Raw genomic sequence first — 26,200 nt, 5'->3', positions numbered from 1 at the left:
TCTCACAGTAGGGAGGTCCAGCCGGGAGTGCCTCCTGCAGTTAGACGCTCACTTAGTGTCACACCAGCAAATTGGGACACCCAAGCGGTGGGTCATCAGCAGACAGGCACACTAAGTGCCCCAGACAATGGGAAGGCTTGCATCCAGGGCAGACCCAGGGGCTGGAGGGAGCCTTACGGGAAAGGACCAAAGACACCAGAAGCTCCCGGGACAGAGGGTTAGAACGTGCAGCAGCAGTGGTCACTGCACCCGCGAGTGTCCAGGGATGAGGCTTAGCTTGGTGACTTCCAAGTCTCTCCCCGCGTCTTGAGACGTCAGAATGATCACACCAGAGATCTCCACATCCACAGGCTTGAGGACGTTCAATCACCCCCAGCCCCTGGTAGAGGGTAGAGTTAGTGTCTCCCCCTCCTGCTGTTCCCCTAGTACCTCCTGCAGGGAGGCCTGGGAGGGAAACAAGGGATAAATCAGGAAATGTTTTTCTTGGTTTTTGTGAAATTTCCTAATTTTTTATAATATTGTGAGGATAAATAAAACCCTTCTTTGTGCTGACTTTGGCCTCTGGGCTCCCATTTTGCAAAGCCTGCAGCAGACCCTCAGACTCCAGCAATCAGGCAAGCCTTCACCTTTAAAGAGATGGCAGCAGGTGCCTGGCTTGACCTCTTACTTGTGGGGAAGCCTCCTGAGATGGAGCCTCCCTCTCAGCACAGGCCCTGTTTCATCTCTGGGTGCTCTGACCCCCTCAAAGATGAGCTGTTGGAATGGATGCAGGTCGGGACAGCCCCGCCTGTCCCCTTACTTTGGTTCTCAGTGGGGCAGGAGGGGAGGCTGGAAGTGGTGTATTTGGCCCTTGTGGTGGACGCTCAGCACCGGGTCTTCTGTGTGTTGTTCTGGTGCTCCCAGCAGGAGATGAAGTATAACCAACTCCCGATGACTGACCTGTACTCAGCCCTCCCCACACAAGTGTTCTCTCTTCTAGGTAGAATGTACTTGTTTCTTCCAGCCATGCGTCTCAGTCTGCTTGTACTGCTATAACACAGTACCTGAGGCTGGTAATTTATAAAGAACAGAAATGTGTTTCTGACAGTTCTGGAGGCTGGAAAGTCCAAGATCAAGGCACTGGCAGGTTTGGTGTCGGGAGAGCCCAGTCTCCGCTTCCAGGATAGTGCCTTGAGCAGGGATGCTTGTTCTGCACATGGCAGAAAAGCAAAAGAGAGCTCCTGCATTAGGTGCCACTCCCCAGTGCTGTTGCATTGGTGATTGAGTTCTTACCACATGAATTTTGGGGGACATGTGCCATTCCAGTTGTTGTAGCTTCCGAAGTTAGGGGCCTGTGGAAGGAGCAGGCCACAGGAACATTCCGTGTCGCTTTATCTTTGGGTAGAATTGTTTCTCCAGTTGGCAATGTCTTCTGCCACTTTAGCTTTTAAACATATGTGTTTCTGTGGAGTGGCATGTTGATAAAATCAAGACTGTACATGAGCAGTCTCTTCCAGAGCTCAAATACTTTTAAGAAGCGAGCCATTTAGAAAGAAGAATCTCAGCGTGGAACCTCTCTTTTGCTCAAAGTTCTATAGTGAATTTTCCTTAAAACAGACAAATCTCTAGTTGTTTGAAAATGAACATTCAGCAAGGCTGGGGAGCAGCCATGAGGGGCTGAGAGCCAGCAGGGGATCGGCCACACACACGGCTCCCCAGGTGTTATACAGCCTGTGGTGCTGGCAAACCAGAGAGAGGACAAAATACCATGAGCTCCATTAAATCGGGCTTTGTATATAACTGAAATATTTGTTTTTCAAAAAGACATATTAAATGCACATTGAGCTACACTGGTCTTACCCTACTCACATACTGTTATATGTGTATGTATGTCGTGAATTATCTAGTCAGCCGATGAGCTGGTGCTGGTTCTGTAACCTATTGATTTTGTAACTTGCTATTGTCTTAAAGACTTGAAGAAAGCTGTCAGATTTGTTATAAACCAGGAAGAGAAGGGTCAGGCTGCCTTTGCGGTGATGATTCCAGGGTGAATGTGCTCATAAGTGCCATCAGGGGCTTCAGGGTCCTGGGCCCTCCCAGCCTGTCCAGCTTCAGGCCACTGTCCTGGTGTGTCTTCCAGGCACAGGCATCCAGTGGCGAGATCTGCTGAGCCCTGTCAACGTGGATGATGACTTCTCCTTCGGCCAAGTGCTGGGGATGCTACTACTGGACTCTGTGCTATACGGCTTGGTGACCTGGTACATGGAGGCTGTCTTCCCAGGGCAGTTCGGCGTGCCCCAGCCCTGGTACTTCTTCATCATGGTGAGCTCTGATGCCCCTGCTCTGCACGTTGGCCACCTCTGTGGGTGGTGGAGGTGTCTCCCTCTGCATCTGTGACATGCTACGCCCGCATGGGTGGGGCTGGGGTAGAGAGCACTGCCCTGCATCTGGTTCAGGGAGCAGCATGTCCTGAGGGCCCTTGGGATTGAGTCAGAGACAAACGAAGACCCACCACCCCCAAAATGAAACCCCACACTCCAGAGGCTAAAGGGGCTCACACTGGCTACCACCTGCCAGGACCACTGCACATGGCCTCTGCTGCCCGCTTGCCCCACCCCCACCCCTGCCTCCTTTCTCGTAAAAAATACCATATTGGATTTTCTGCCTTCAAAATAATACTGTTTCTTATAAAAATGATCACATTGCTGGAATATATAGCACAGTCCCACCACCAGGGCTGAACACTGTTGGTGCTTGGGTGTGTACATCTTCCAACGTTTCCTGGGCATCTACTATCACGCAGTACACGTAGATATGCATATAACACACATTTGCTTTATAAAAATGAGGTCGTGTTGTAAAAAAATGCTTAAAACTTTTTCTTTCAACCTAACAGTACATCTTAGATATCTCAAATATATACACAAGTGTATGTATGTCTTTTTTGGGGGTTTTTTTTGGCAGCTGGCAGGTATGGGGATCCGAACCCATGACCTTAGTGTTATAAGGCTGCGCTGTAACTGGACAGGCCTGTGTCTGTTTATAAATATGTTTTTAGATCTTATCCAACATGTTTATAAATTTTGTTTTATTTATTTATAAATGTATTTCTATTTAAACATATACCTTTTTACAAATCATCCTCATTTATAATGAGCGCACAATAGTCTGTCATGGGGATGCCCCAGAGCATGCTTAGCCAATTTCCCACCCATGGTTAGTTAGGGCCACTTCTTTGTTCATTCATTGATTCAACAAACGTTTATTCAGCGCCCACTACTATGTTTCATCAAATCTAAGATGACACCGATTGTTAGAGGCAACCATAACTTTGTCCATTACTAAGATAGAGAAATGCCACAGTTAAACCATGGCATTTTGTAATGTAAGACACATTCTGATTTCAAAGTCACTTTAACCATGAGAAATATGTCCCTGAAAACCAATGGAATATGGTGTGTGCTGGACACTATGCCAAGCCCTGGAAATACCCTGGGAATGGAGCGGTGGGCTGAACCCCTACGCCACAGGGCTTCCCGCCTGGTGCAGATTCTCCAAGGGCCCCCGTGTTCACCGTCCCTGTTGTCCTGCCCTCGAGGGCAGCGTGTGAGGTTTGTGTGCTATGGTGGCTGGAAAGAGGAGGGAAGAGCCTTGCTCGTCGCAGAGGGAGGCCTGGCCCTTCAGCTTCTCTTCCTCAGCATCACGGGCCCGTGTGCAGCTGGAGCAAGGAAAGGGTCAGGCGTGGAGATGCAGGCTCCTCCTCTTTCTGACCCCAACGTCACTCTGAACTGGAGAATTCAATAACCTCTCTCTCTGTTAAACTTCATAGTTGACAAACTGCTTTTCCTCTGTCATATCTGAGTTGACATTCACAACAGGCCTGTGAGTTACCATTATGCCTATTTGCCAGATTAGGAGACTGAGGCTTAGAGCTTTCCCAGGGATAAAACGAGTGAGGAACCGGCCCAGACTCACCTTGAGTAATGTCTTCAGGGCAGCTGGTCCTGGAGGGTTAAGACCACGGTCACATTGCTGTGCACATTGTGTGTGGACTAGCTGTTGCTTTGTTTATCACAAACAAAATGAACTGAAATGAAGCAATTCTGCCTTCCATCACAGCCCTCGTACTGGTGCGGGCACCCGAGGATGGTCGTAGGGAAAGAGGAAGAAGACAATGACCCTGAGAAGGTGCTCCAAACGGAGTACTTTGAAGCTGAACCAGAAGGTCTGGTGGCCGGGATCAAGATCAAGCATCTGTCCAAGGTGCCATCTCCCTGTGGGGTGGGGCAGGGACGGTAAGGTCAGACTGGTCAGCACTGCCGCAAGACCTTGCCTCAGGCAGGCAGTTGCCATCCTCCGGCCTTGCTCCCTCCTGCTTGGCTGCTCTGTGACAGTGTCCCCAGTGCCCAGCCTGGAGCAGACACTGGGGGAGGTCAGCAACATTCTGTCCTGGCTTTGCCTCTTGTCGGCTTTTCAATAAATACTGTCTTTGGCTGTACTGGATGCCCTGGCCTTGCAGGCCTTCTAATCCTGCAGAGACATCGGGGATGTCAGGAACATGTTGGTGTGGAGGCAGGCAGGAGGGAGCAGCGGGAAGCAGGCTCTGCTGATTGGCGACACAGAACTTGCTTGGTCTCTTGGGTTCCAGCAGGAGATAGGAGGGGCCTGGGGGATGAGGCCTGAGGGCTGCAGGAGTCCAGCATGGCCTCCACCCTCCCTGCAGGTGTTCAGGGTGGGGAATAAGGACAAGGCCGCTGTCAGAGACCTGAACCTGAACCTGTACGAGGGACAGATCACTGTCCTGCTGGGCCACAACGGCGCAGGGAAGACTACCACGCTTTCCATGCTCACAGGTGAGGGGCTTCATGCCCACCTGCAGTTGCCAGGCCCTCCCTTCAACACCACAGCTAGCTCTGGACTGTCCCCTCATGTGGCTCTCAGTCCTTCCCAGCCATGAAGGAGTGAGATGTCCCACAGGGGGACGTACAGGAGGCCCCTGAGTCACCCTTGCCCTCCTCTCAGCCTCTGTCTACAAATGCCTGCACTTAGCAGGATCAGTAAGAACAAGGCTGAGTCTCAAACCACTCGGAGCAGGTCCACCCCATATTGATTTTGTCCCAAACACACTGTCCTAGAAAGCCGTCCCTGGTGCATCCCACGCAATTCTGACATTTTACTTTGTCTTCCCTGAGCACCGAGACACCTGTCAGCGGCACAGGCTTGGTCTGGGGCGGGGCACGTGAGTGTGATTTACACAGCACATGCACACACTTATGCATGGGAGCATGTGTATGTGATCCTGACGAGCTTGTGCATGCTAGTAGCAGAGCCAATCCCCATCCCTCTTCTGTCTCCCACTGGCCAGCTGCAGGCTCAGTGCAGCCTACCATGGCAGGGTGTGGGGGTCACTGGCATACACTCTCACAGGCAGGGTCTTCAGGTAAAACAAAGCAAAACCGAGTGACTGAGGCAAGGGGGTCATTACCCCCAGGGCTGATGAGCGAGATGCTCATGCTGAATTGGGGGTCCTCGGCCCCAGGTCTCTTTCCCCCTACCAGTGGACGGGCATATATCAGTGGGTACGAAATTTCCCAAGACATGGTTCAAATCCGGAAGAGCTTGGGGCTGTGCCCCCAGTACGACGTCCTGTTTGACAACTTGACAGTAGCTGAACATCTTTATTTCTATGCTCAGGTGAGTCTGTGAGCGACAAGGGTGTGTAGGTGGGTGGTTCCCTGGCTGCATGCTTGGTTTCTGGGGCAGTCCAAGTGCACACTTCAACTCCCTGCAAACCGAGATCCGTCCTGAGCAGCTATTCTGCAAAAACTGGAGTAAGGGAGGTGCAGAGCAGAGGTCGGGGCTCTGAGACCAGCACTAGCAAGGGGAGACTTCTCTTGGGCCAGGGAGTCCCGACAGGATCAGCCCCCGTCCGAGGCCCCCGCCCCATCTCTCCTTGCCCACTGCTGTTTCAGCTGAAAGGCTTATCACGCCAGAAGTGCCCAGAAGAAGTCAAGCAGATGCTGCATGTCCTCAGTCTGGAGGACAAGCAGAACTCCTGGTGCAGGTTCCTGAGTGGGGGGATGAAACGCAAGCTTTCCATCGGCAGTGCCCTCATAGCAGGCTCCAAGGTACAGGCAGTGGGCCCAGCCTCCTGAGGCAGCATGGGTCGGGGGCCCCAAGCACGGGGGGCCCAGAAGCAGCAGGGTCTGGCTCCCGCTTAGCCTGGGCTGGCCACTGGCCCTTCAGCCGTGGCCCAGGCACCTCGGCCCTTGATGCCCTGGATGGGAAGTCTGACATGGGCGTTACTGCTGCATCTTTGTAGAACTCGAGCTACCAGAGGACCTATGGCTTAGCCAGCGTGGGCCTGGGACATGGCTCCACCATTATCACGACGCTGTGCTTCTGCCCTCCAGGTGTTGATGCTGGACGAGCCCACCTCGGGCATGGATGCCATCTCCAGGAGAGCCATCTGGGATCTTCTTCAGCAGCAGAAGAGGGACCGCACCATCCTGCTGACCACCCACTTCATGGATGAGGCTGACCTGCTGGGGGACCGCATTGCCATCATGGCCAAGGGCGAGCTGCAGTGCTGTGGGTCGTCACTGTTCCTCAAGCAGAAATACGGTGAGTAGTGGGAGGCAGGGTGGGCATCCTAGCCACCGTCCAATTGTGGTCAGGGTCCCTGGGCCCCTGTGCTGGGGGGAACTGCTCACTGTTAACCTTCATGAAGGGTCCTGGGATCAGGCAGGGAAGGGCCTTCTCTAGACTTTCTGTTCTACTGCCTCTGGATGGAGACCCCAGGCCCTAGGCAGAGGGGATTATGAGAAGTAAGAGGAAGGGAGCGGATGGAGCAGAGAGTCTCAATTTGGTAGGACTTGGTCCAGCTATGACCAAAAGAACAGTGGTCAAGTTCCAGGGCTGCTGAGGACAGCAGTGCCCTTGGTGAAGCCATGCACCCTTGCTGACATCATGGCTCCCACACGAGAGTCTCACAGCTCGGCACGGCACCTGCAGGTGGTGACATGGGGTCAGGACCCAGCCCCCTGGCTTTGCTGTGTGTGATTTCCCTTGTCAAGGTCACCACCTGGTCCACCTGGTGTTGGCATGTCAGCCTGCCCCCCTTTCCAACAGTGGGACCAAGCAAAGACACAGAGAACCCTCCCCATGGAACACCCTTGGGAGTTCATGCCTCTCTTCTGCAGGCTTCCCCAAGGCAGCACACAGACAGCTCTGCTGTCTAGACGGTGACCCAGTGGTCATCAGCACGCTGAAGGGAGGCCAGAGAGGACGGCCTTCATCCTGGGGCCGCATGCCCAGTGAAGACAGGATTTCCATTACCCAAAAAGGGGGAGAGCAGGTCCTGGGGACAAGGGGTAGTCTCCTCCCCAGCCTCTGAGAGTCTCATATGCTACTTCCTGAATGGCTGCTCAGGAGGCCAAGCCATTGCTCCTTCTGGGCCCAGTGTCCTTATCTCCAAAGTGGACATGGAAATACCAAATTCTACAAGTGACACTGGGAAGGAGGAGATGTATCTGAAAGTGCTGTGAAGAGTGGTCACCATGGCCATTGTCACTCCCCTCCTGCTCTTGCTCCTGCGAGCATCACAGTAATAACAACCAGGGTTGATGCTCTCAAACACACGGGTTACTGCGGATGCTCATATCCTGCCCTGGTTGTTGCCCAGTTAGGGGAGGACTCTGGCTTTGCACAGTCACTCCTGACTGCTCGGCACCCATGTCCCCCAGTTTCTCTCCTCAGCTGGGGACTGGGAGGCAGGACCCTCAGGACAGCACAGAGGAGTTCTGAGATGCTTCCTTCTGGACCAGCAGCCCCCTGGCTCACCAGCCTCTTTTCCAAGAGTCTGTCCAATGTGAGCACAGAGACCACAGTGTGGGCAGGAGGGGGGCAGCCAGAGGGCCTCACGCTCAGCCACATGTTCCAGGTGCGGGCTACCACATGACACTGGTGAAGGAACCACACTGCAACCCCGAGAGCATCTCCCAGCTTGTCCTCCACCACATCCCCAACGCCACACAGGAGAGCAGCGCCGGGGCCGAGCTGTCCTTTATTCTTCCCAAGGAGAGCACGCACAGGTACAGACACAGGAAGGGGTCCCAGTGGACCAGGAGTGCTCCCTGCTCAGAGTCACCTGCCCTGCCCTCTCTGGCTTGGCCAGTGGGTGTATTAGGCTAGTGGGTGTATTAGTCTGTTTTCTGTTGCCTATAACAATACCGAAGCTGAATAATTTATAAAGAAACAAAATTTGTTTCTTACAGCTCTGGAGGCTGGGAAGTCCAAGGTCCAGGGGGTGCCTCTGGTCAGGGCCTTCTTGGTGGGAACTCTGCAGAGTCCCGAGGCAATGCAGGGTATCACATGGTGAGGGCTGAGCAAGAGTGTGCTCAATGGGCTGCTGCTGCTTATAAAGCCACTAGTGCCACCCCCATGATAACCCATCATCCATTCATGAGGGCAGTGCCCTCGTGGCCCAGTCACCTCCCAGATGCCCCACCTTTTAACACTGCTACATTGAGGATTAAGCTTCTGCATGAGCTTGGAGGGAGCACATGTTCAGTACATAGCAGTGGACCTCTCTCAGCCCCTGGGCCTGTGGGTGGTCAGCCCATGGTGAATCTGCTCAGCTGGGTCCGGGATGCCAGGCCTCCTGGACAGGGCTGGGAGGACTGTAATTTGCACCTGCGAAGGGGAAATGCATACCTGACTCATCAAGGGTGTTCAGTGCTTGGATGCTGTTCACACATGGCATGCGGCTTCTTCCTAACACCAGGTTAAATGCACGAAGCCGCTGTTGGAACTACTTGTGGCACGGAGAATTTGTGTTTGTATACAAATTGTGAACTTGTATCTCTTCTTGATCTCAGAATTTGAGATGTGGGCACCTGCCCCATCACCATGTTATACACAGGGCAGAGCTACCAATGTAGGATGGAAAAGCCAAAACTCCATTCATGTTCTGAAGCTTTGGGAAGTATGTCTTAAAAACACATTTAATCTTGCTCCAGGTCTAATTCAGTCATGTGGTTCTTTAGCTGCATAATGTTCCATGATTCAGGTATACCATAACTTAACATCTGCTTTGTTATCATGCACTCATGTTTTTCCCCCAAAAATATGCTAATAAACATCCTTCTGGAAAACTCTTTGTCCAGATCTCCAATGATCCCCCTCAGGATAGATTCCCCAATAGTGGAGTAATTATTACCAAATTATCTTCTAGAAAAGAGGAGCAGCCTCACTTCCCATCAGCAGGATAGGAGAGTGTCCGTTGTGTTCCACAGCTGCAGCTTTGAGTAGATTTTTTTCACTGTTTGTGTATGTAATGGGCGAATGCGCCACACAACGGTTTGATCAACATTGTGCATTTCTTCCCTCTCCTACCAGCGGGAGGCAGGATGTTTTCAACACATATTTTAAAAAAAAAAAAAAAAAAAAAAAGGCCAGGGAGCCAAACCATATGAACCTAACTTTTTTTTTTTTTTTTTTAATGGCATTGCAAGGCATTAACCTTCTTTTCCCCCTCCCCCATTCTATACAGAGGTGATTCTTTAGAAACAAATTGTCTAGAAAGCCACTGAGAAGCAACTCATTGCTGTGGGTCTTTTTTTCAGGTTTGAAAGTCTTTTTGCTAAGCTGGAGAAGAAGCAGGAGAAGTTGGGCATTGCCAGCTTTGGGGCCTCAGTGACCACCATGGAGGAAGTCTTCCTGCGGTCAGTAAAGTGGGTTTCAATCAGTCTCAGGCTCAGAGCTGTGGGTGGGCTGTCCAAAGTACAGCCATACAGCAGTCACCTTGCTTAGGATCTCGACACCCCTCTGAGCGGGGAGGTGCAGCCTGGGGTGGGGGCAGGGCAGTGGCCGCCGTCAGAGCCCTGAGTTCGGATCATGATTGTTACTAACCCTAGCACACACGGGAAACAGGAGCTTGCACATCAGAAGTGTGTGCAGGCTTCCCCAGTAGGGACCCACCATCTACCCTGTGGTGTCAGGGCAGAGCAGAGGCTGGCCAAGTGCTTCTTAGGTTTAGGTAATCCTGGGGGGAAACCTACATCCGTCACGAAGGTGTGAAATTTAGCATCAGACCCTCAGTAATACAGGGTGGGCTCCAAATGATTCATGCGTTTATCAGATATTTCTTGAATGCTTATTTGTCAGTTATAGTGCTAAGAGCTAGACATAAAAATAAATGTGAGGTAGATTTTTCTCCTTGAGGAAACCACGGCCTAGAAGAGGCAACAGAACAGGTGATCTAAGAGCAGAGCCACATTGTGCTTGATCTGGGGACCAACAGGAAAGGCCAGCGTGGCCACAGGGAGACCAGCAGGGACAGGTGGCCCCAGCTCAGGAACAGAGACCCACTGAAACCAGGTCAGGAGTTGGGGCATGAGGAGGCGTCGCTCGCTGACCCATGTCCAGCACAAGGCCTAGCACAGGGTGGCCATCAGTGAATAAAGGAAGCGTGAACAACCTGGCATCAGCAGCACCTGGGGATCAGGCCCGAGTTGCTCCTGCTGTGTCTCAGCAGCCATGGGGCCTTCCCCCTCTGCATTTGTCGGGGTCTCAGGCCTCTGTCCCCTCTCACAATCAGCACATGGCCCAACCTGGCCTCCAGCCCCCTGTCCTCATGCCTCAGCTCCAGGCCCCACACCTGATGGTGATCTCTCCTAGCTCCTAGTCTCAGGAGAACAGCAGTCAGAGGCTCTGCCCAGCCCATCCAGGCAAATTAGACGGGAGCAGGGCAGTTTTGATTCGAAGGGAATGTTGGCGAGATGGCAATGTATGATGTCTCTGACCCAAGTCTGTGGCCTGGGTCATGAAAGATAACAGGACAGGGAAAGTCCAGTGAAGGTGGAGGATTCTGGGTGTGGGGCCCGCAGGGGAACAGGGAGGCAGGCAGGTGGGTCCTCCACAGCCTCAGCTCTGTTTCATAATCAGCAGGAGCTGAAAGAGGGTTTTGTGTTTGTGTTTTTAAATAATAGCTTTATTGAGGTGTAATTTACATCACATAAAAAAATCACCTCTCAATGTGTACATTCAGTGTTTTTAGTATATTCGCTCAGTTTTGCAACCATTACCACAGTTAATTCCAGAACATTTTCATCCTCGCCCCCCCTCCCCCAAAAAAACCCATCCCCATCAGCACTCACTCCCATCCACCTGCCCCAGTTCCTGGCCACCACCAGTCTACTTTCTGACTGTATGAATTTGCCTGTTGTGGACGTTCTGTATAAATGGAATCACACAAGACTTAGTTTTCTGTGTCTGGCATCTTTCACTGAGCATCATGTTTTCCAGATTCATGTGTGTGGTAGCGTGTGTCAGTGCTTCAGTCCTTTCTTTGGCTGACTAGCAGTCCCTTATCTGGATAGACCACACTTTGTTTTTCCACTTATTAGTTGAGGGACATGTAGTTTGTCTCCACTTTTTTGGCTGTTATGAACCATGCTGCTGTGAGCATTTTGTGTACAACTTTCTGTGTGGACATGTCTTATTTCTCTGGGGCATGTACTTAGAGTGGGTTATATGGCAACTATGTTGAATCTTCTTTTTTTTTTTGTCTTTTTCGTGACCGGTACTCAGCCAGTGAGTGCACCAGCCGTTTCTATATAGGATCCAAACCCGCGGCGGGAGCGTCGCTGCGCTCCCAGCACCGCACTCTCCCAAGTGCGCCACGGGCTCGGCCCTATGTTGAATCTTCTGTCACTGCATTCATGACAAGTGTCCATTCTTCTTTGAGGGCTACTGTCAGAAGCATTAAAATAGAAGAATTCCATTGGCTTCATTAGCTTCCTCATTCATTCATTTATTCATTCATTCATTCATTCATTCCTTTGTCCACTCAGTGACCATCTAGGGAACCCCACCTGTGTGCAGCCGAGCAAGGTCCAGGGTAGAGAGACAACCAGACAGGGCCCCTCCCTCTAAGAACCTTCCAGTCTCACTAGGAAGGCAGCATTTATAACCGGGGCATGACAGGGATATCATGCCCATGAAAACACCAACCCTGGGGATCTCTGGTGGCTCACAGGCTTCAGTGCGGCTCCAGCATGGCCCGACACCAGGCACCTGCCACAGGATCTGTGAGCCCTGCCACCTGCCCTCCCTCCACGCCCATCCCTGTCATGACTGTTCTGGGGCTGTCCCTCCTGGGGCATGGTGGTCTGCCTCCCACTCTCACCTTGGCAGCAAGTGCCCCTGGCCCACATCTTCCCACAGCCAGTTGCTGGCTGCATGATGAGCCCTCCCAATGTCACCATCACACCTTGAGCCCTGTATTAGTCCATTTTTGTTGCTTATAACAAAGTACACTGAAATGGGTGATTTATAAAGAAAATGAAATTTATTTGCTTGCAGTTTCTGAGGTTAGGAAATCCAAAGTCCATCTGGTGGTGGCAACAGTGACCCAGGGGTCTCACACTGCAAGATGGTGGAAGCAGAGAAAGCAGAGAGAGAGACAGACAGACTCTCCTCTTCTTTTAAAGCCCTCAGAACCATGCCCCTGACCACCATTTTTAATCCATTTACTACTGCATGGTCCTACAATCCAATCACCTCTTTAAGGCTCCACTTTTCAATTACCATAATAGGATTTCCTACCCTCTTAGCAATCACAGTGGGGGCTAAGTTTCTAATACATAAAAACTTGGGGACACAATTCAAGCTTCAGGGAGTTTTTGGGTGACATAATTCAATCCACTACAAGGCCCCTGCTGTCCCTCTTGAATGCTGACTCCCTGGGCCACCTCCCTGCGAGAATGGGGTCCTTATGGGTAGGGGCCCCATCCAGTTGTCTCTCTCCCTGGGTCTTGCTCAGCTGCGTACAGAAGGTATTCCAGCGATATTTATTGACGAATGAATGAATGAGAGAATGAATGGACAAGCCAGTGAATCTGAGCTGCTGCTCTACTTCACTACCTCTGATGACAGCCCTCTTTCCGCCTCTCCTCTCCTCCTCAGTGGAACAATAGCTTCACTTCCCCCACCCTGGGAGCTGGAGTGACCAGTGCGTTGTGTTTCGGCACAGGGTTGGTAAGCTGGTAGACACCAGCATGGACATCCAAGCCATCCAGCTGCCTGCCCTGCAGTACCAGCACGAGAGACGAGCGAGTGACTGGGCTGTGGACAGCAACGTGTGCGGGGTGATGGACCCAACTGACGGCATTGGTGCCCTCATTGAGGAGGAGCATGCAGCCATCAAGCTGAACACTGGGGTGAGCTCCATGGGCCAGGGCTGCACACTGGCCAACTTGGGAAGGTGACATGGAGGGGACATGGTCCATGAGGACAGAGGTGGCCTTTGGGAGAGTTGGTGCACCAGGCAGAGGGAAGATTACAGCTCATGCTTTGTGGGTTGACAGGGAGAAAAGAAACGGGGAGCATTTTAATCGAGCAGATGACATTTCTTTATGTCCTAACTTAGGCACTCCCGAATAAGGAGTGTCTCCTCACCTCACCACCAGGGCTCAGCTTATCAAGAGCTTGCCCTGTGCCCAGCCTTGCGCTAAAAAGGCTTTACAGCAGCTTGATGAGGCAGAGGGTAGTACTGTTCCCATTTTACAGACAGGAAACTGAGACCTGGGCCAAAGTCGAATGGTCAGCTGATGGCAGAACTAGGGCTGGGCCCTGGTCGGCCTTACCCCATATCCCCAAGGCTCTCAGCACGTAGAGGACTGTGAAGGGAAGGTCTTGGAGAGTAAGGGCAGTTAGTCCAGGGAGGGGTGGGGAGGTCTGTCTGGCTAGGTATGCATTTGCTGGGTCAGGGCCCTCCTGCATGGGCATGGTGGAGTTTCTGGTGAGGAGTGGGTCCCTAATGTCCTGCGGTAATAAAAAAGAATCTGCCCTGTGCAAGACCCCCAAGAGCCCATGTGCAGGCCCACATTGGGACCTGCAGGGACAGCACACGCATGCTCTTGTGTCATTTACGGAGCTCCTCCCATAGCCCCTGCAAGTGGCCCCGATTGCTGCTGGTGTGGCCACCTGTGCTCATGTGAGCCAAAGGCCCCAGGCTGGTGCCACTTGGGGGCAGGGCCTGCTGCTGGTGGGTGGGGTCAGACGCTGGCTCCTGAGGGATGTCATCATCGCCTGGATCTCCTCTGCTGCAGCTTGTGCTCCACTGCCAGCAATTCTGGGCCATGTTCCTGAAGAAGGCCGCGTACAGCTGGCGGGAGTGGAAGATGGTGGCAGCCCAGGTACTGGTCCCTCTGACCTGCCTCACCCTAGCCCTCCTGGCCATCAACTACTCCTCCGAGATACTTGATGACCCCATCCTGAAGCTGACCTTGGGCGAGTATGGCAGAACCATCGTGCCATTTTCAGTCCCCGGGACCTCTCGGCTGGACCAGCAGCTGTCGGAGCATCTGAAAGACATGCTGCAGGCTGAGGGACAGGAGCCCCGTGAGGTGCTGGGTAAGGGCCATCCCTGGGGGCCAGGGGCCACGTTGCGCAGTTGGAGCCTGCTTGTCCACTGCGGCACTGTGGACATCTGGGGTGGAGGGTTCCCTGCTGCCCTGTGCACTGGAGGATACTTAGCAGCATCTCTGGCATTGTCCCCACCCTGTCATGACCATCAAAAATGCCTCCAGACATGGCTCAGGTGGAGAATCATAGCACTGAGTCAGAGGAAGTGCCTGGGGAGGCCAGAGACACAGACACGTCGCCAGGCTGAACTGCCAGGCGCTCATGCACTGAAGCTGTGCTTTTCAGGACCTTTCTTAAACAAAATGCAAAAGTTCATCATCTTTATGGTACCTTTTCTCTGTTTATGAGGCTGGTCACAATATGCCCAGGTGTGACATGGTGTTTCCTTCCAGTGTCTTAAAACTCACAACTCTCTCGAGTTTCTAGGAACAGGGACCATTTTCTGGTTAAAGGGATGGTGCTGGAGGTTTTCGCATTTTACTGCTCCCCCAACTTCCTGACCAGCAGCTTTGAGGTTCAAGACACAGAATGAGGACAAACTCTTGGCAAAAATTAGGTTCCTGTTAGGAAAAAGTTGACTGTGCTGGCAGCTTAGAGCGTGCTGGCCCTGTGATAGGTGCTGCTGCCCAGGCGGGAATCCCGCAGCCCCGAGTCCCAACTCAGCCACACCTGTGACCGAGTGCCTGATTAGCCACACAGAGGCGGCACACACCCTTGCCACCTCCCTGTGTCCCCTGACTCTGCCATTGCTTCCCAGGTGACCTGGAGGAGTTCCTCATCTTCAGGGCCTCGGTGGAGGGGGGCGGCTTTAATGAGCGATGCCTCGTGGCGACGTCCTTCAGAGATGTAGGCGAGCGGACAGTCGTCACTGCCCTGTTCAACAACCAGGCCTACCACTCCGCAGCCACCGCGCTGGCCATTGTGGACAACCTCCTATTGAAGCTGCTGTGCGGCCCTCAGGCCTCCATCGTGGTTTCCAACTACCCTCAGCCCCGGAGCACCCTGCAGGCCGCCAAGGACCAGTTCAGCGAGTACGTGCCCCGCCCTGCCTGCCTCGCCTGCCTCGGCAGGACCCCCATCAGGACTGACCGCCTGGGTACTGCGGGGACCCATAGAAGGGTGAAGCATGATTTCTGCCCTCCAGAAGCTGCTCGTTCTCAGCCAGGAGGTCCCTGCCCACACGCTGCCAGCTTTCCATTCCCTCCCTTTCCTCTGGCAGTTGAGGAGGCCCCATCCACTCCCACGCAGTCCTCTCGGCACCTCTGAGGACGCAGTGGATGGCTGTGCCTTCTCCTGCCATATCCACACCTGGCTTCTGCCAGCCCTGTCCTCGCCCCATTACTCTCCCCAGGGAGTGACCTGGTACAGTCATGACCAGGACAGTGCCCCTGCTGTGTGCATAAGCCAAGGAGATTCAGGGAGAGGACTGCAGAACTCCCTGTCCATCGGGAACCTTGTCATGCCATTGTGCAGGCAAGGCTGGTTGTCCATTACCCCAGTCGCAGAGCCCCCAAAACTCTAGGCACCACCAGAGGAAGCAGAAGTTCTGCTGACTTCAGAACAGCCGCTCTGCCTCAGGGCATTCAGTTAGTACAGGACACTTTTGTCTCTGTCCCCATTCTAGACTGTGCCCTGGACCTTGTGATGTCTTCCTCCCCCTTCTCCTCACTCCCATCCCTGCCCCAGAAGCAGAGAAGCAGGGGCAGTCCTCTGTTCTCCCTGATGTGTCAGGAACAGACGAGGACGAAGACAAACACTAGTGGTGGGGGCGACTGCAGGGCCCTGAGGTGACCGCAGTGTGCTGGGAGACCTTCAGGGCGGGGACGGGGCCTAAAGGGGGTTGTGGGCTGGCTGAGGGGTTCAGGTTTGTTATGGTGACAGTGGACCAGGCAGAAGGATCTTTTGGTTTTATTTTAAACAACTTTAGGAGATGTCATTCACTCACCATACAATTCAGGCATTTATAGTATCCAGTTGAATGTTGTTGGTGTGTTCATGGAGTTGTGGGACCATCACCACAAGGCAGCTTTGTTGAACACTCTTATCACCCCCAAAAAGAAACCCCACACCCATGAGTAGTCACTCCCTGTTCTCCCATTTCCCAGCCCCTGGCAATTGCTCATCTACTTCATCTCCACAGATTTGGTGTGCTGCATGTTTCATATAAACGGAATCACAAGTGACCTTTTTTTTCACTTAGCATGATGTTTTCAAGGTTTATCCATCTTCTATCATTATTGTTTCATTCCTTTCTCTTTTTTGCCAAATAATATTTCATTGTCCCAGTACCATTTGTTGAAACAGGAGGTTTTTAAGCAACAGAATAATGCTGTCAGAGCCCGTTTCTGGAAGGTGTTGCTAGCAACCCAGTGTAGAATGTAGAATGCACTTGGGAGGGGAGTTTAGCTACTGCACCAGTCCTGCCCCAGCCAACAACAGGGGTCTGAGCTGGAGCAGTGCAGAGAATGAGGGGGAGGGTCTCCACAGGAGACCTGGCAAAAGGCAGAGGGATCAGTGATGCTAACCTCTTAGGTGTATGCAGGGGTGGGTGGCTCAATGACTCATTGAAGGAGACGGAGAGGGACACTGCCATCAATCAGGACAGAAGGAGCCATTTTCAGAGGGCATGGGGATTTTTCTGGTGCTGAGACTCCCCATGGCTCTAGTGGTCTCCCATGACCCCTTTTAGCAGTTTGACTACTACACTACATGCTTTGGACAGTAATGACCAAGGACCCCTTCTTCCCGCTGTCCAGGCACGCTGTGCTCTTGCCCTGACATGCCCTGTCCCCACAGAGGCCGGAAGGGATTTGACATCGCTCTCAACCTACTCTTTGCCATGGCATTCTTGGCCAGCACATTCTCCATCCTGGCAGTCAGTGAGAGGGCCGTCCAGGCCAAGCACGTCCAGTTTGTGAGCGGGGTCCACGTGGCTACTTACTGGCTCTCTGCTCTGCTGTGGGACCTTATCTCCTTTCTCGTCCCCAGTCTGCTGCTGCTGGTGAGTGCTGGATGGTGCTGGGATCCTTCCTCTGTAGACCACAGGGTCTTTCCTGGGGGATGCTGCACAGAGCCAGAACCAGCTGAGAAGTCTAGGCTGGCAGCTCAGCCCCCAACTCCAGAAGGACGGTTGGAAATTCCCTCCCAGTTTCCGCCTCTGCCCCCTCTGGGGCAGGCAGGGCCCTAGAGCCAGATGCCCTACTTGTAGCTCCATGTGAAGTGGAGAAGGAGAGACTTGGTCAGAGAGGATCCCAGCACAGAAAGCTACCACGGGGGCCACACACAGCCTGTGGGGCTGGTGAGGGTCTAAGGATCTTCAACTGCTCCTGTTGGTCCCCTCCCCCGCCCTGTGAGTGATGCACTGCCCATGGCGCACACTGAGCCAGCCTCGCCTGTGCCACTGCAGGTGGTGTTCAGAGCCTTTGACGTGCATGCCTTCACACGGGACGGCCATGCAGCCGACACACTGCTGCTGCTCCTGCTGTATGGCTGGGCCATCATCCCGCTCATGTACCTGATGAACTTCCTCTTCTCGGGGGCGGCCACTGCCTACACCAGGCTGACCATCTTCAACATCCTGTCGGGCATCGCCACCTTCCTCATGGTCACCATCATGCGCATCCCAGGTGGGAGCATGGAGACCCCTGCCCCGGCCGCCCATGGAGCACAAAGGCAGGATGTGGGCACCGGGCCCAGGCTGCACTCTCTGGCCCCTCCGCCCAAGATGGCCCTGCTCGGTCAGCCTCAGCCACGGCCAGCTTTGGGGCATCCCCTCCCCTGTGTGGTTCTGGCAGAGCCAGGAAGGACTGCCCAGAGGAGGCCCTGCCCCTGGAGGTGTCTGATCTGTGGGGGATACCTGAGGACCTGCCTTCCCTGACTGGACCTTGGGAGACAGGTGTAGTGTGTCCTCCAGTGCTAACTGGTCTGTACCTCCCCACCATAGCGGTAAAACTGGAAGAACTTTCCAGAACCCTGGACCACGTGTTCCTGGTGCTGCCCAACCACTGCCTGGGAATGGCAGTCAGCAGCTTCTATGAGAACTACGAGACGAGGAGGTACTGCACCTCCTCTGAGGTCGCCGCCCACTACTGCAGGAAATTCAGTGAGTGTCCCACCTTCCACCCGGCAGCCAGAGTATCCTCGGGACAGCGCCTGCCGAGGGGCATCCCCAGCAGGGGACTCCTCTGTGTTCTGAGCAGCCTGGTGCCCGTCTGTGTCGCCCCCTCTGTCCTACTCAGCCCTCTCACTCCAGCCATATGCTCTGGGCCCTGATCTGGGCTCTGTGCCTCCCACCTGTCCCAGTGTCCTGGGGCGTCTGTAACAAGGAACCACAGACTAGGGGCTTAAACAACAGAAGTGCATTCTCACAGTTCTGGAAGCCAGACGTTCAAAATAAGGTGTGGACAGTGGCCTGCTCCCTCTGCAGGCTCAAGCAGAGGGCCCTTCCTGCCTCTTTGGCCCTGGTGGCTCCAGGCCTTTCTGGGCTTGTGACACATCTACTCCAGTCTCTGCCTCTGTCTTCACACAGCCACCTCTCCATGGGTCTGTCTCAACTCTGCTTTGTCTTTCCCTTATAGAGACACTAGTCACTGGATTCAGGGCCCACCCTGAATCTGACACATCACCTTAAGACCCTTAACTAATTACATTCACAGGCCCTGTTTCTAAACAAGGTCACGTTCACAGGTTCAGGGGGTTAGGACTTGAACCTGTCTTTTGGGGGCCACCATCACACCCCCCATCCCCACTTCCTCACCTGGAGCAGTCCCCGTAGTGCACCAGCTCAGCAGAGCCCTGTCTGTAAGCAGGCCCCATCTCAGTACTAGCCCTGCCCATCACTGCCCCAGCCCTGGGTCTGTGATTGCTCGTTCCCTGCTGTCCCCTCTCTAAGGCGCTGCTCCTCGAGGGTGGGCAGACCTTCTGTCTTCACATCTCAGCATGGTCCTGGCTCGGAGACAGGCACATGCGTGAGCAAGTGAGGGCAGCAGGATTGGTCCTGCATCACAGGCATGACAGGTGCCTCACGTGGCAAAATCCTGGCGAAGCCTGGGAAGTCCTGAGGCTCCTGCAGGGCATTGACAGACAAAGGGCATGCCCCAGGAAGAGGCATGTGGGGCCTCCATGAGGGGACCAGGGCACAGGCACCTCATGTGGCCTAAGGAGCAGAGAGGAGGCCGGGAAACCGGGAGGACAAGGGTGCACAGACCACGTTGCAGCGTTTCCTCGCCCCGCACAGATATCAAGTACCAGGAGAGCTTCTATGCATGGCACACCCCGGGGGTCGGCAGGTTCGTGGCCTCCATGGCCACCTCGGGGTGCGTCTACCTCACCCTGCTCTTCCTCATCGAGACCAACCTGCTGTGGAGACTGAGGACCTTCATCTGTGCCTTCCAGAGGAGGCGGGAGCTGGTGAGTGGTTCCTCCCCACGCATGGCCCGGGGACAAGGGGCTGCCTTGGCCTCCCTCTCCGCCCAGCAGCTTATGTGTCCTTGTAGCCAACACATGTGGCCTCAGCCTCCCAACATGGCGAGGGTCCAACCTCACAGTTTGTGCTCATAGCCGAGGGAGGGGTTCCCAGCCCTTGCCACTCACAAGGGCAGTCTGAGTCCTGAGTCCTGGGACCCTGGTGCCGTGGAGTCAGGCTGGGGCCTGTGGCCCTTCTCAGCAGTGTCTCTGCCCGGCCACCCAGCGCCTGGAGTGGGGGACATGGGTTCCTCCCTCAGACAAACAAAACCTGTTGAGGTTGCACTGGATACACAGATTAACTCGGGGTGAATTGGCGTCCTTAAAATATCGAGACTTCTCTAAAAAGGCATTTCTTTGCGTGTATTAAAATCTACTTTTGAGTCCCTGAGCGGAGTTGTGTGATTCCACATGAGTTTACACAGTTCTTGCTCCTCACGTTTTTTGTGTTTCCAGGATGCTCATTTGAGCCCCTAAGGCCACTCACCTCTTCCTGTGAAAGGTCAGGGTCACAACAAGGGGCTAGGACAGGGTGAGGAGCCTTGGAGACCTTAGTCCAATGAGACCTCCCACACCCACCTCCACCCCTGCTCTTTCTCCCACGGAAGAGGACCGCTGGGGCTGGGATTCACTCGTGTGGTCTTCGTCTTGAACAATTAGACAGAATTGTACAACCAGACGTCAGTGCTTCCTGAGGACCAAGACGTGGCAGAAGAGAGGAACCGAATCCTGGCTTCCAGCCTGGACTCCCTGCTTGACACCCCTCTCATTATCAAGGAGCTCTCCAAGGTAACACCATGACGCAGGCCCTTCTGGCCCCTGGCTGTCCCTGGAGTCCGCCTGCACTCCCTGGAAGCATACACCTGCAAGGCACCCGTCTGTGTCCAGGCCTCCTCATTCCAGTGTTTCCCGTCGGTGCCTTGCAGGTGTATGAGCAGCGGGCGCCCTTCCTTGCCGTGGACAAGATCTCCCTGGCAGTCCAGAAAGGGGAGTGCTTCGGCTTGCTGGGTTTCAATGGAGCTGGGAAAACCACAACTTTCAAAATGCTGACTGGGGAGGAAACCATCACATCTGGGGATGCCTTTGTTGGGGGCTACAGCATCAGCGCTGACATCGGGAAGGTGGGTGCAGCCAGGGAGGACTCACTGTGAGTGAGGCAGATGTGCTAGAAGGGGTGCCCTGGATGGGGCGACAGGCCATTCTCTGGATCACAGTGGGCACAGCACACGTTCATGGGCAGCAGGACAAGGCAGTGACCAGGGCCAGAGCTAAGCAGGTGATGGGGAGGAGAGAGACGGGCTGAGATCTGTGAGCCCCTAGAGGCGCACCCCACACTGCCAGCGGCCTCTGCCCAGACGCCATTTTGCTTCCAGCCAATGTGGTGTGGGTTTAGAGGCCTTGCTGAGTGAAGAGGTCAGAAAGGAAGGCTGAGGGCCTGCCCACAGTCTCCCCACTCTGGGATGAACCCCATGGGCCACCCTCACAGGGTAAGGACACAGCAGAGGCTGCCCTCCTGCTGCCCTGCCCCTGGGGTCTGCACAGAAGGTTCCCGAGTGCTGAGCAGAGCGGGGGAGAAGGAAAGGCGAAGAGCCTGTGCCCGAGAAATGACCACGGGATCCTCCCTGAGCTGGCAACACCCTCAGGCCCTTTCTGCAGGAAAGCCTCGTCCTAGGCCTCAAAGAATCCCCTGAGTAGTGGTTCCAGGCCTACGAGCAGGGTGCTGTGACCAGGCTGCACAGACACACAGGCTCCACAGGAGGTGGACACCCACAGACTTCACATGTGCATTTGTCAGGCCCAGACTGTAAAATAACTGCATTTACTGTGTTTAAGAAAATAAATGATATGGAAAGACACACAGGAGTGAGAAAACTACACATGATGTGGAAGTGGAGGGGAGGGCAACAGGTCCTAAGTACGTTTGACCTGTGTTCCAGAGGGAAGGAGAGAGGAATCAGGAGAAAAGCAATAACCAAAAAGTTAATAGCTGAGAATCTTCCCAAACTGATTAAAAACAGATTCCGGAAGCCTAATAACCCTAAGGAGGGTAAAAAAAAGAATCTGGAATCCACAGTACCCAGGCACACCTGCCCTCCTTCCCTGCCCAGGCACACCTGTCCTCCTTCCCCTCTTTGCTGAAGTTAGTTGAGCAGATGGCAGCCAGCACGCACATGAGCCCCAAGGCCACACAGCGTCCCTGCACTGCAGACGTGGCCACTTGCTCAAAGAACAGTGGCTGTGCCATCTGACCACATGATATGCCCCACCACAAAGGTGGTGCCGGCAAACAGGTCCTAGAGAAGAAAGAAGGGTCCCAGCATGTGTTAGACACTTGTTAAAAATCTGATGAACAAGTGAGGGATGATCAGCTATCAGCGGTGGAGCTTTGTTCCTGTGTTAAGTGCCGCATGGTGATCACTGTACAATCAATGAAGCCAACCTGCACCAACCTGTCCCCATGGCTGCCTGCCGACCAGGCTAAGCCACTGGCTGGACCATCTCTGAACCCTCAATGTGGGAGCCAAGCAATGGTGCATCTTAGAGCAGGTCTGGGAGCTTCCCTGAGATAGCCAAATCCCCCGTGTCCCCACTGATCGCTACTTAGCAAGCTGCAGCCAGGGCCTGTGCACCAGCTCCATGGAACTACCATGGACAGACAAACTGGAAGAGACCAGGGAGGGAGGGTCCAGAGACCTCTGCAGGGAGGAGGCTCTTCCTCTAATCCAGCTCCCTCCCTGGGCTGTGTTCCAATCTCAGGTGCGGCAGCGCATCGGCTACTGCCCCCAGTTTGATGCCCTGCTGGACCACATGACTGGCCGGGAGATGCTGGTCATGTATGCACGGCTCCGCGGCATCCCCGAGCGCCACATCGGTGCCTGTGTGGAGAACACACTGCGGGGCCTGCTCCTGGAGCCACATGCCAATAAGCTGGTCAGGACATACAGGTGAGACCCGCACCTAGCCTGCCCGCTGTGACAGCCCTGCCCAGGCTGGAGTCGGGGTCTGCCTTAGCATAGAGCTAGGGGCGACCACATGGGTCAGCGGCCAGAGCTCCCACACATGGCTCCAGGACCAAGTGGAGATTGGGTAACATGACCATGGCAGCACCAGGTGAGAGGGGCTTCCCTGGTGGTTTCTGTCACCTGGAGACAAGGCCACCCGTAGGTACAGACCAGCATTGTCCCTGCTCTACGTAGGGCATGGGCCGACCCTTGGGCACAGCTTTCTCTGGGGCTTCCAAGTTTATGGGGCGGGTGTCCAGGCACAGTCACCTGCCTCCTCTTCACCTGGGCACTGCAATCACTGAGCATCTGCTGGGACCCCAGAAACCCATGCTAACCATCAGCCTTGCCCCCCACCTGGCACCCTCCCACCCCCAGCGGTGGTAACAAGCGGAAGCTGAGTACCGGCATTGCCCTGATCGGAGAGCCTGCAGTCATCTTCCTGGACGAGCCGTCCACTGGCATGGACCCTGTGGCCCGGCGCCTGCTCTGGGACACCGTGGCACGGGCCCGTGAGTCTGGCAAGGCCATCGTCATCACCTCTCACAGGTGGAGCCTGGGTCTCTGCGGGTCTGTGGAAGAGCTGGAACTGGGGCTGTGGGAGTAGTGGGCTTGGGAGGGGGCCAGGTGGACAGAAGACCTGTCAGCAGTTAGTGCAGAGCCTGCGAGGAGTTTCCCCAGGCCCTGCACATGGACCACAGTCTGAGTATGGGAATCAGGAATGGCCTGATCTGGGCGTTGACACCTTCTTGTCTGCACAAGGCTTTGACACCCAGGATGGGTGTCAGCATCCCCCAGCCCTGTCTCAGCCTCCACCCCTCTCTCCAGCATGGAGGAGTGTGAGGCCTTGTGTACCCGGCTGGCCATCATGGTGCAGGGTCAGTTCAAGTGCCTGGGCAGCCCCCAGCACCTCAAGAGCAAATTTGGCAGCGGCTACTCCCTGCGGGCCAAGGTCCGGAGCGAAGGGCAACAGGAGACACTGGAGGAGTTCAAGGCATTTGTGGACTTGACCTTCCCAGGTGTGTGCTGACCCTGGCTGCTCCCACTGGGTGGGTCCTGGGCCTCTGCCTGAGTGTCTCCCAGCTGCTGCACAGAGGGTATCTGTGCCTTACCCCTGCCATGTCCCACATCCCTGACCCCTGGGGCTCAGGACGCCTTCCCTTGGCACTCCAGCCCAACCTCCATAGTAACATGGTCTCACCTCCATGCAGGCAGCGTCCTGGAAGACGAGCACCAAGGGATGGTCCATTACCACCTGCCCGGCCACGACCTCAGCTGGGCGAAGGTAAGCAATGTGGCCCACCAAGCACTAGCTGGAGATAGAGAAGGTCCCTGCAAGGGTCTCTCCTATGGTACAGACTCTTTCCAAGGAGGAATCACTTTCTACTTCTACTGTAACACTCATCCTAATATCTGCTAGGTTTGGGGATTTATACCCAAAATATTTGAGTTGGAAGCAATTCAGTGCAAAAAAGGAAACCAGCCCAAAAAGGGGACGACTTGCTCAAGGTCATTCTCTGAGCTGGGAACAGAGCCAGTGGGAAGCCAGGCCCCATCTGCACTGGCCCCCTGCAGCAAGCATCCTCCCCCCAGGAACAGGCTGACCTCATGGGACTGACTTCTTACTGGGGTCGGGCAGGACCGGGCAGTGGTAGGATCTTGGGGGCCTTGCCAGCCCCTTATTGCAGGAGGACTCCCAGGCCCAGCTGAAGAACTTGGACCTGGGGCTCTCTTACCAGGGGCTTTTCTGCCTCTTGAAGGTTTTTGGTATCCTGGAGAAAGCCAAGGAGAAGTACGGAGTGGACGACTACTCTGTGAGCCAGATCTCACTGGAGCAGGTCTTCCTGAGCTTCGCCCACCTGCAGCCACCTGCCACGGAGGAGGGGCGGTGAGGAGCTGCCTCGCAGGTGCTGTGCAGGAACAGCGGTGCATCCCATTCCTCCGAGTTTCTCTTGTCCTTTATTTTTACCCACCTTTTCTATGATGGAGACAAAGAAAACACGGCGGTAATCACAGAATGGCCGTGTGTTGGTGCCCTTATGTGGCCTCAGCATGCAGAGATATCCACTTCCAAAGGCGGACTCTCTGGAACTCCCAGTCCCAGGCCAAGAGTGGGTCTGGCAGTCTGTGGGCAGGCCATGGGGCCTTGGGGTGGAGATCTGTCCCAGGAAGGGGCTGCAGCTGACCCAGGGGGCTGAATTTCTCTGAGTGCTCATGCAGGGAGAAGACCAGTGACATGTCCAAGTTTACACATGACACTAAGCTTCCCTGGGGAGGAAGTGGGAAGCCAGCAGTGGTGAATTGTAGCAAGGCCCCCAGGCTGCCTGGGACAGACACAAAAGTTGCAAATCACTGTCCATGAAGGGAAGATATCGTCTGTGACTAGGTGCTGAGACCTCAGCCTCCCGGGCAGCCCAGGAAGCACCGTGGAGCTCTGCTCCTTGGGGCATGTATGCTAAGCCAAGGCAAGCTGACCCTGGGCCCAGCACTGTCTTGCTAGAATCTTCTAGGAGCAGCCGGCGCAGGGAGGGAAGGTGGCCAGACTTGGAGCACAGTCTTGTTCCCAGCACTGCACCTGCAAGAAGCCACCAGCCCAGGACAGTCAGGGACCACTACAGGGGCTGCATGGCCACCTCTTGATGATACACTAAACATATTGTGACTCTGTCCAGAAAATAAAGGCTGAGGGGACATGATAAACCTGTGAGTCATACAAGAGACGGGGGGTCAGGGGGTTTCATCACTCACCCCCAGTCCAAACACAGGCTCTCGTAACAAGTTCCAGACACACAAAAGCTGGAACTCGCTTTTCCCGATAGGGAGGAAACTTACAGGATCCACTACCATGCAGTGAAGGAATAGGCCCACGTCAGAATGGAAAAGCAGTCAGACAGATGCCCACCTGACAGACCCTTAGCCCACAACCAAGAAAAGAGGGTATGAGGAGCATGTGGAGGGTCACCTGGGGGTGTTAAGCCACTTGCCAGAAAGTTCTTCAGCACCAGCCTTTTTATTCACGCAGTGTTGTTTCCTGTTCTCTAGAAGTTTGTGATTCAAATCTCTGCATTTTACATACTTAGAATTCACAGTTTTATTTATTCATCACTTTTGCCCATTGGGACACTTCAGGTTTGTGTTTTCATCAGTCTCTGAAAGTTTATGAAAGCCACAAATAGCTTCCAATAGCTTCCATCCTTTTTTAAATTCTTCAAACTATCATTATTTAGTTCCATGTTATAAAAAGTAAATTTGTGTTTGGCTGTGGCATAAGCACTGCCCTAGAAGGAAAGATCTAAGCGGTGGCCCTGCCACATGTCGGCCTGCGT

The 26,200-nt window shown here is 54.2% G+C and overlaps 1 protein-coding gene across 4 annotated transcripts in view; it reads left to right on the top strand.

Annotated features, from left to right (window-relative positions):
- ABCA3 (ATP binding cassette subfamily A member 3) overlaps positions 1-25,561 on the top strand; it is a 48,313-nt gene extending 22,752 nt beyond the window's left edge. For all 4 annotated transcript variants that reach the window (XM_063100015.1, XM_063100013.1, XM_063100011.1 and 1 more), the window contains 22 exons: positions 2,120-2,301; positions 4,099-4,242; positions 4,703-4,832; positions 5,519-5,673; positions 5,952-6,107; positions 6,393-6,603; positions 7,922-8,072; positions 9,606-9,704; positions 13,016-13,202; positions 14,094-14,397; positions 15,167-15,440; positions 17,206-17,410; positions 17,816-18,035; positions 18,353-18,511; positions 19,646-19,818; positions 20,533-20,661; positions 20,799-20,993; positions 22,630-22,817; positions 23,253-23,423; positions 23,703-23,893; positions 24,086-24,159; positions 24,635-25,561. In XM_063100015.1, the coding sequence (XP_062956085.1) occupies positions 2,120-2,301; positions 4,099-4,242; positions 4,703-4,832; positions 5,519-5,673; positions 5,952-6,107; positions 6,393-6,603; positions 7,922-8,072; positions 9,606-9,704; positions 13,016-13,202; positions 14,094-14,397; positions 15,167-15,440; positions 17,206-17,410; positions 17,816-18,035; positions 18,353-18,511; positions 19,646-19,818; positions 20,533-20,661; positions 20,799-20,993; positions 22,630-22,817; positions 23,253-23,423; positions 23,703-23,893; positions 24,086-24,159; positions 24,635-24,766 (3,830 nt within the window). In that variant the 3' untranslated portion in view covers positions 24,767-25,561. The remainder of the gene's footprint in view (positions 1-2,119; positions 2,302-4,098; positions 4,243-4,702; positions 4,833-5,518; positions 5,674-5,951; positions 6,108-6,392; positions 6,604-7,921; positions 8,073-9,605; positions 9,705-13,015; positions 13,203-14,093; positions 14,398-15,166; positions 15,441-17,205; positions 17,411-17,815; positions 18,036-18,352; positions 18,512-19,645; positions 19,819-20,532; positions 20,662-20,798; positions 20,994-22,629; positions 22,818-23,252; positions 23,424-23,702; positions 23,894-24,085; positions 24,160-24,634) is intronic.
- Positions 25,562-26,200: the final 639 nt, after the last annotated feature.

This window comes from Cynocephalus volans, chromosome 6 (genome assembly GCF_027409185.1).
Source record: "Cynocephalus volans isolate mCynVol1 chromosome 6, mCynVol1.pri, whole genome shotgun sequence".
NCBI lineage: Eukaryota > Metazoa > Chordata > Mammalia > Dermoptera > Cynocephalidae > Cynocephalus > Cynocephalus volans.
This window is presented reverse-complemented; position numbering and strand designations above follow the sequence as displayed.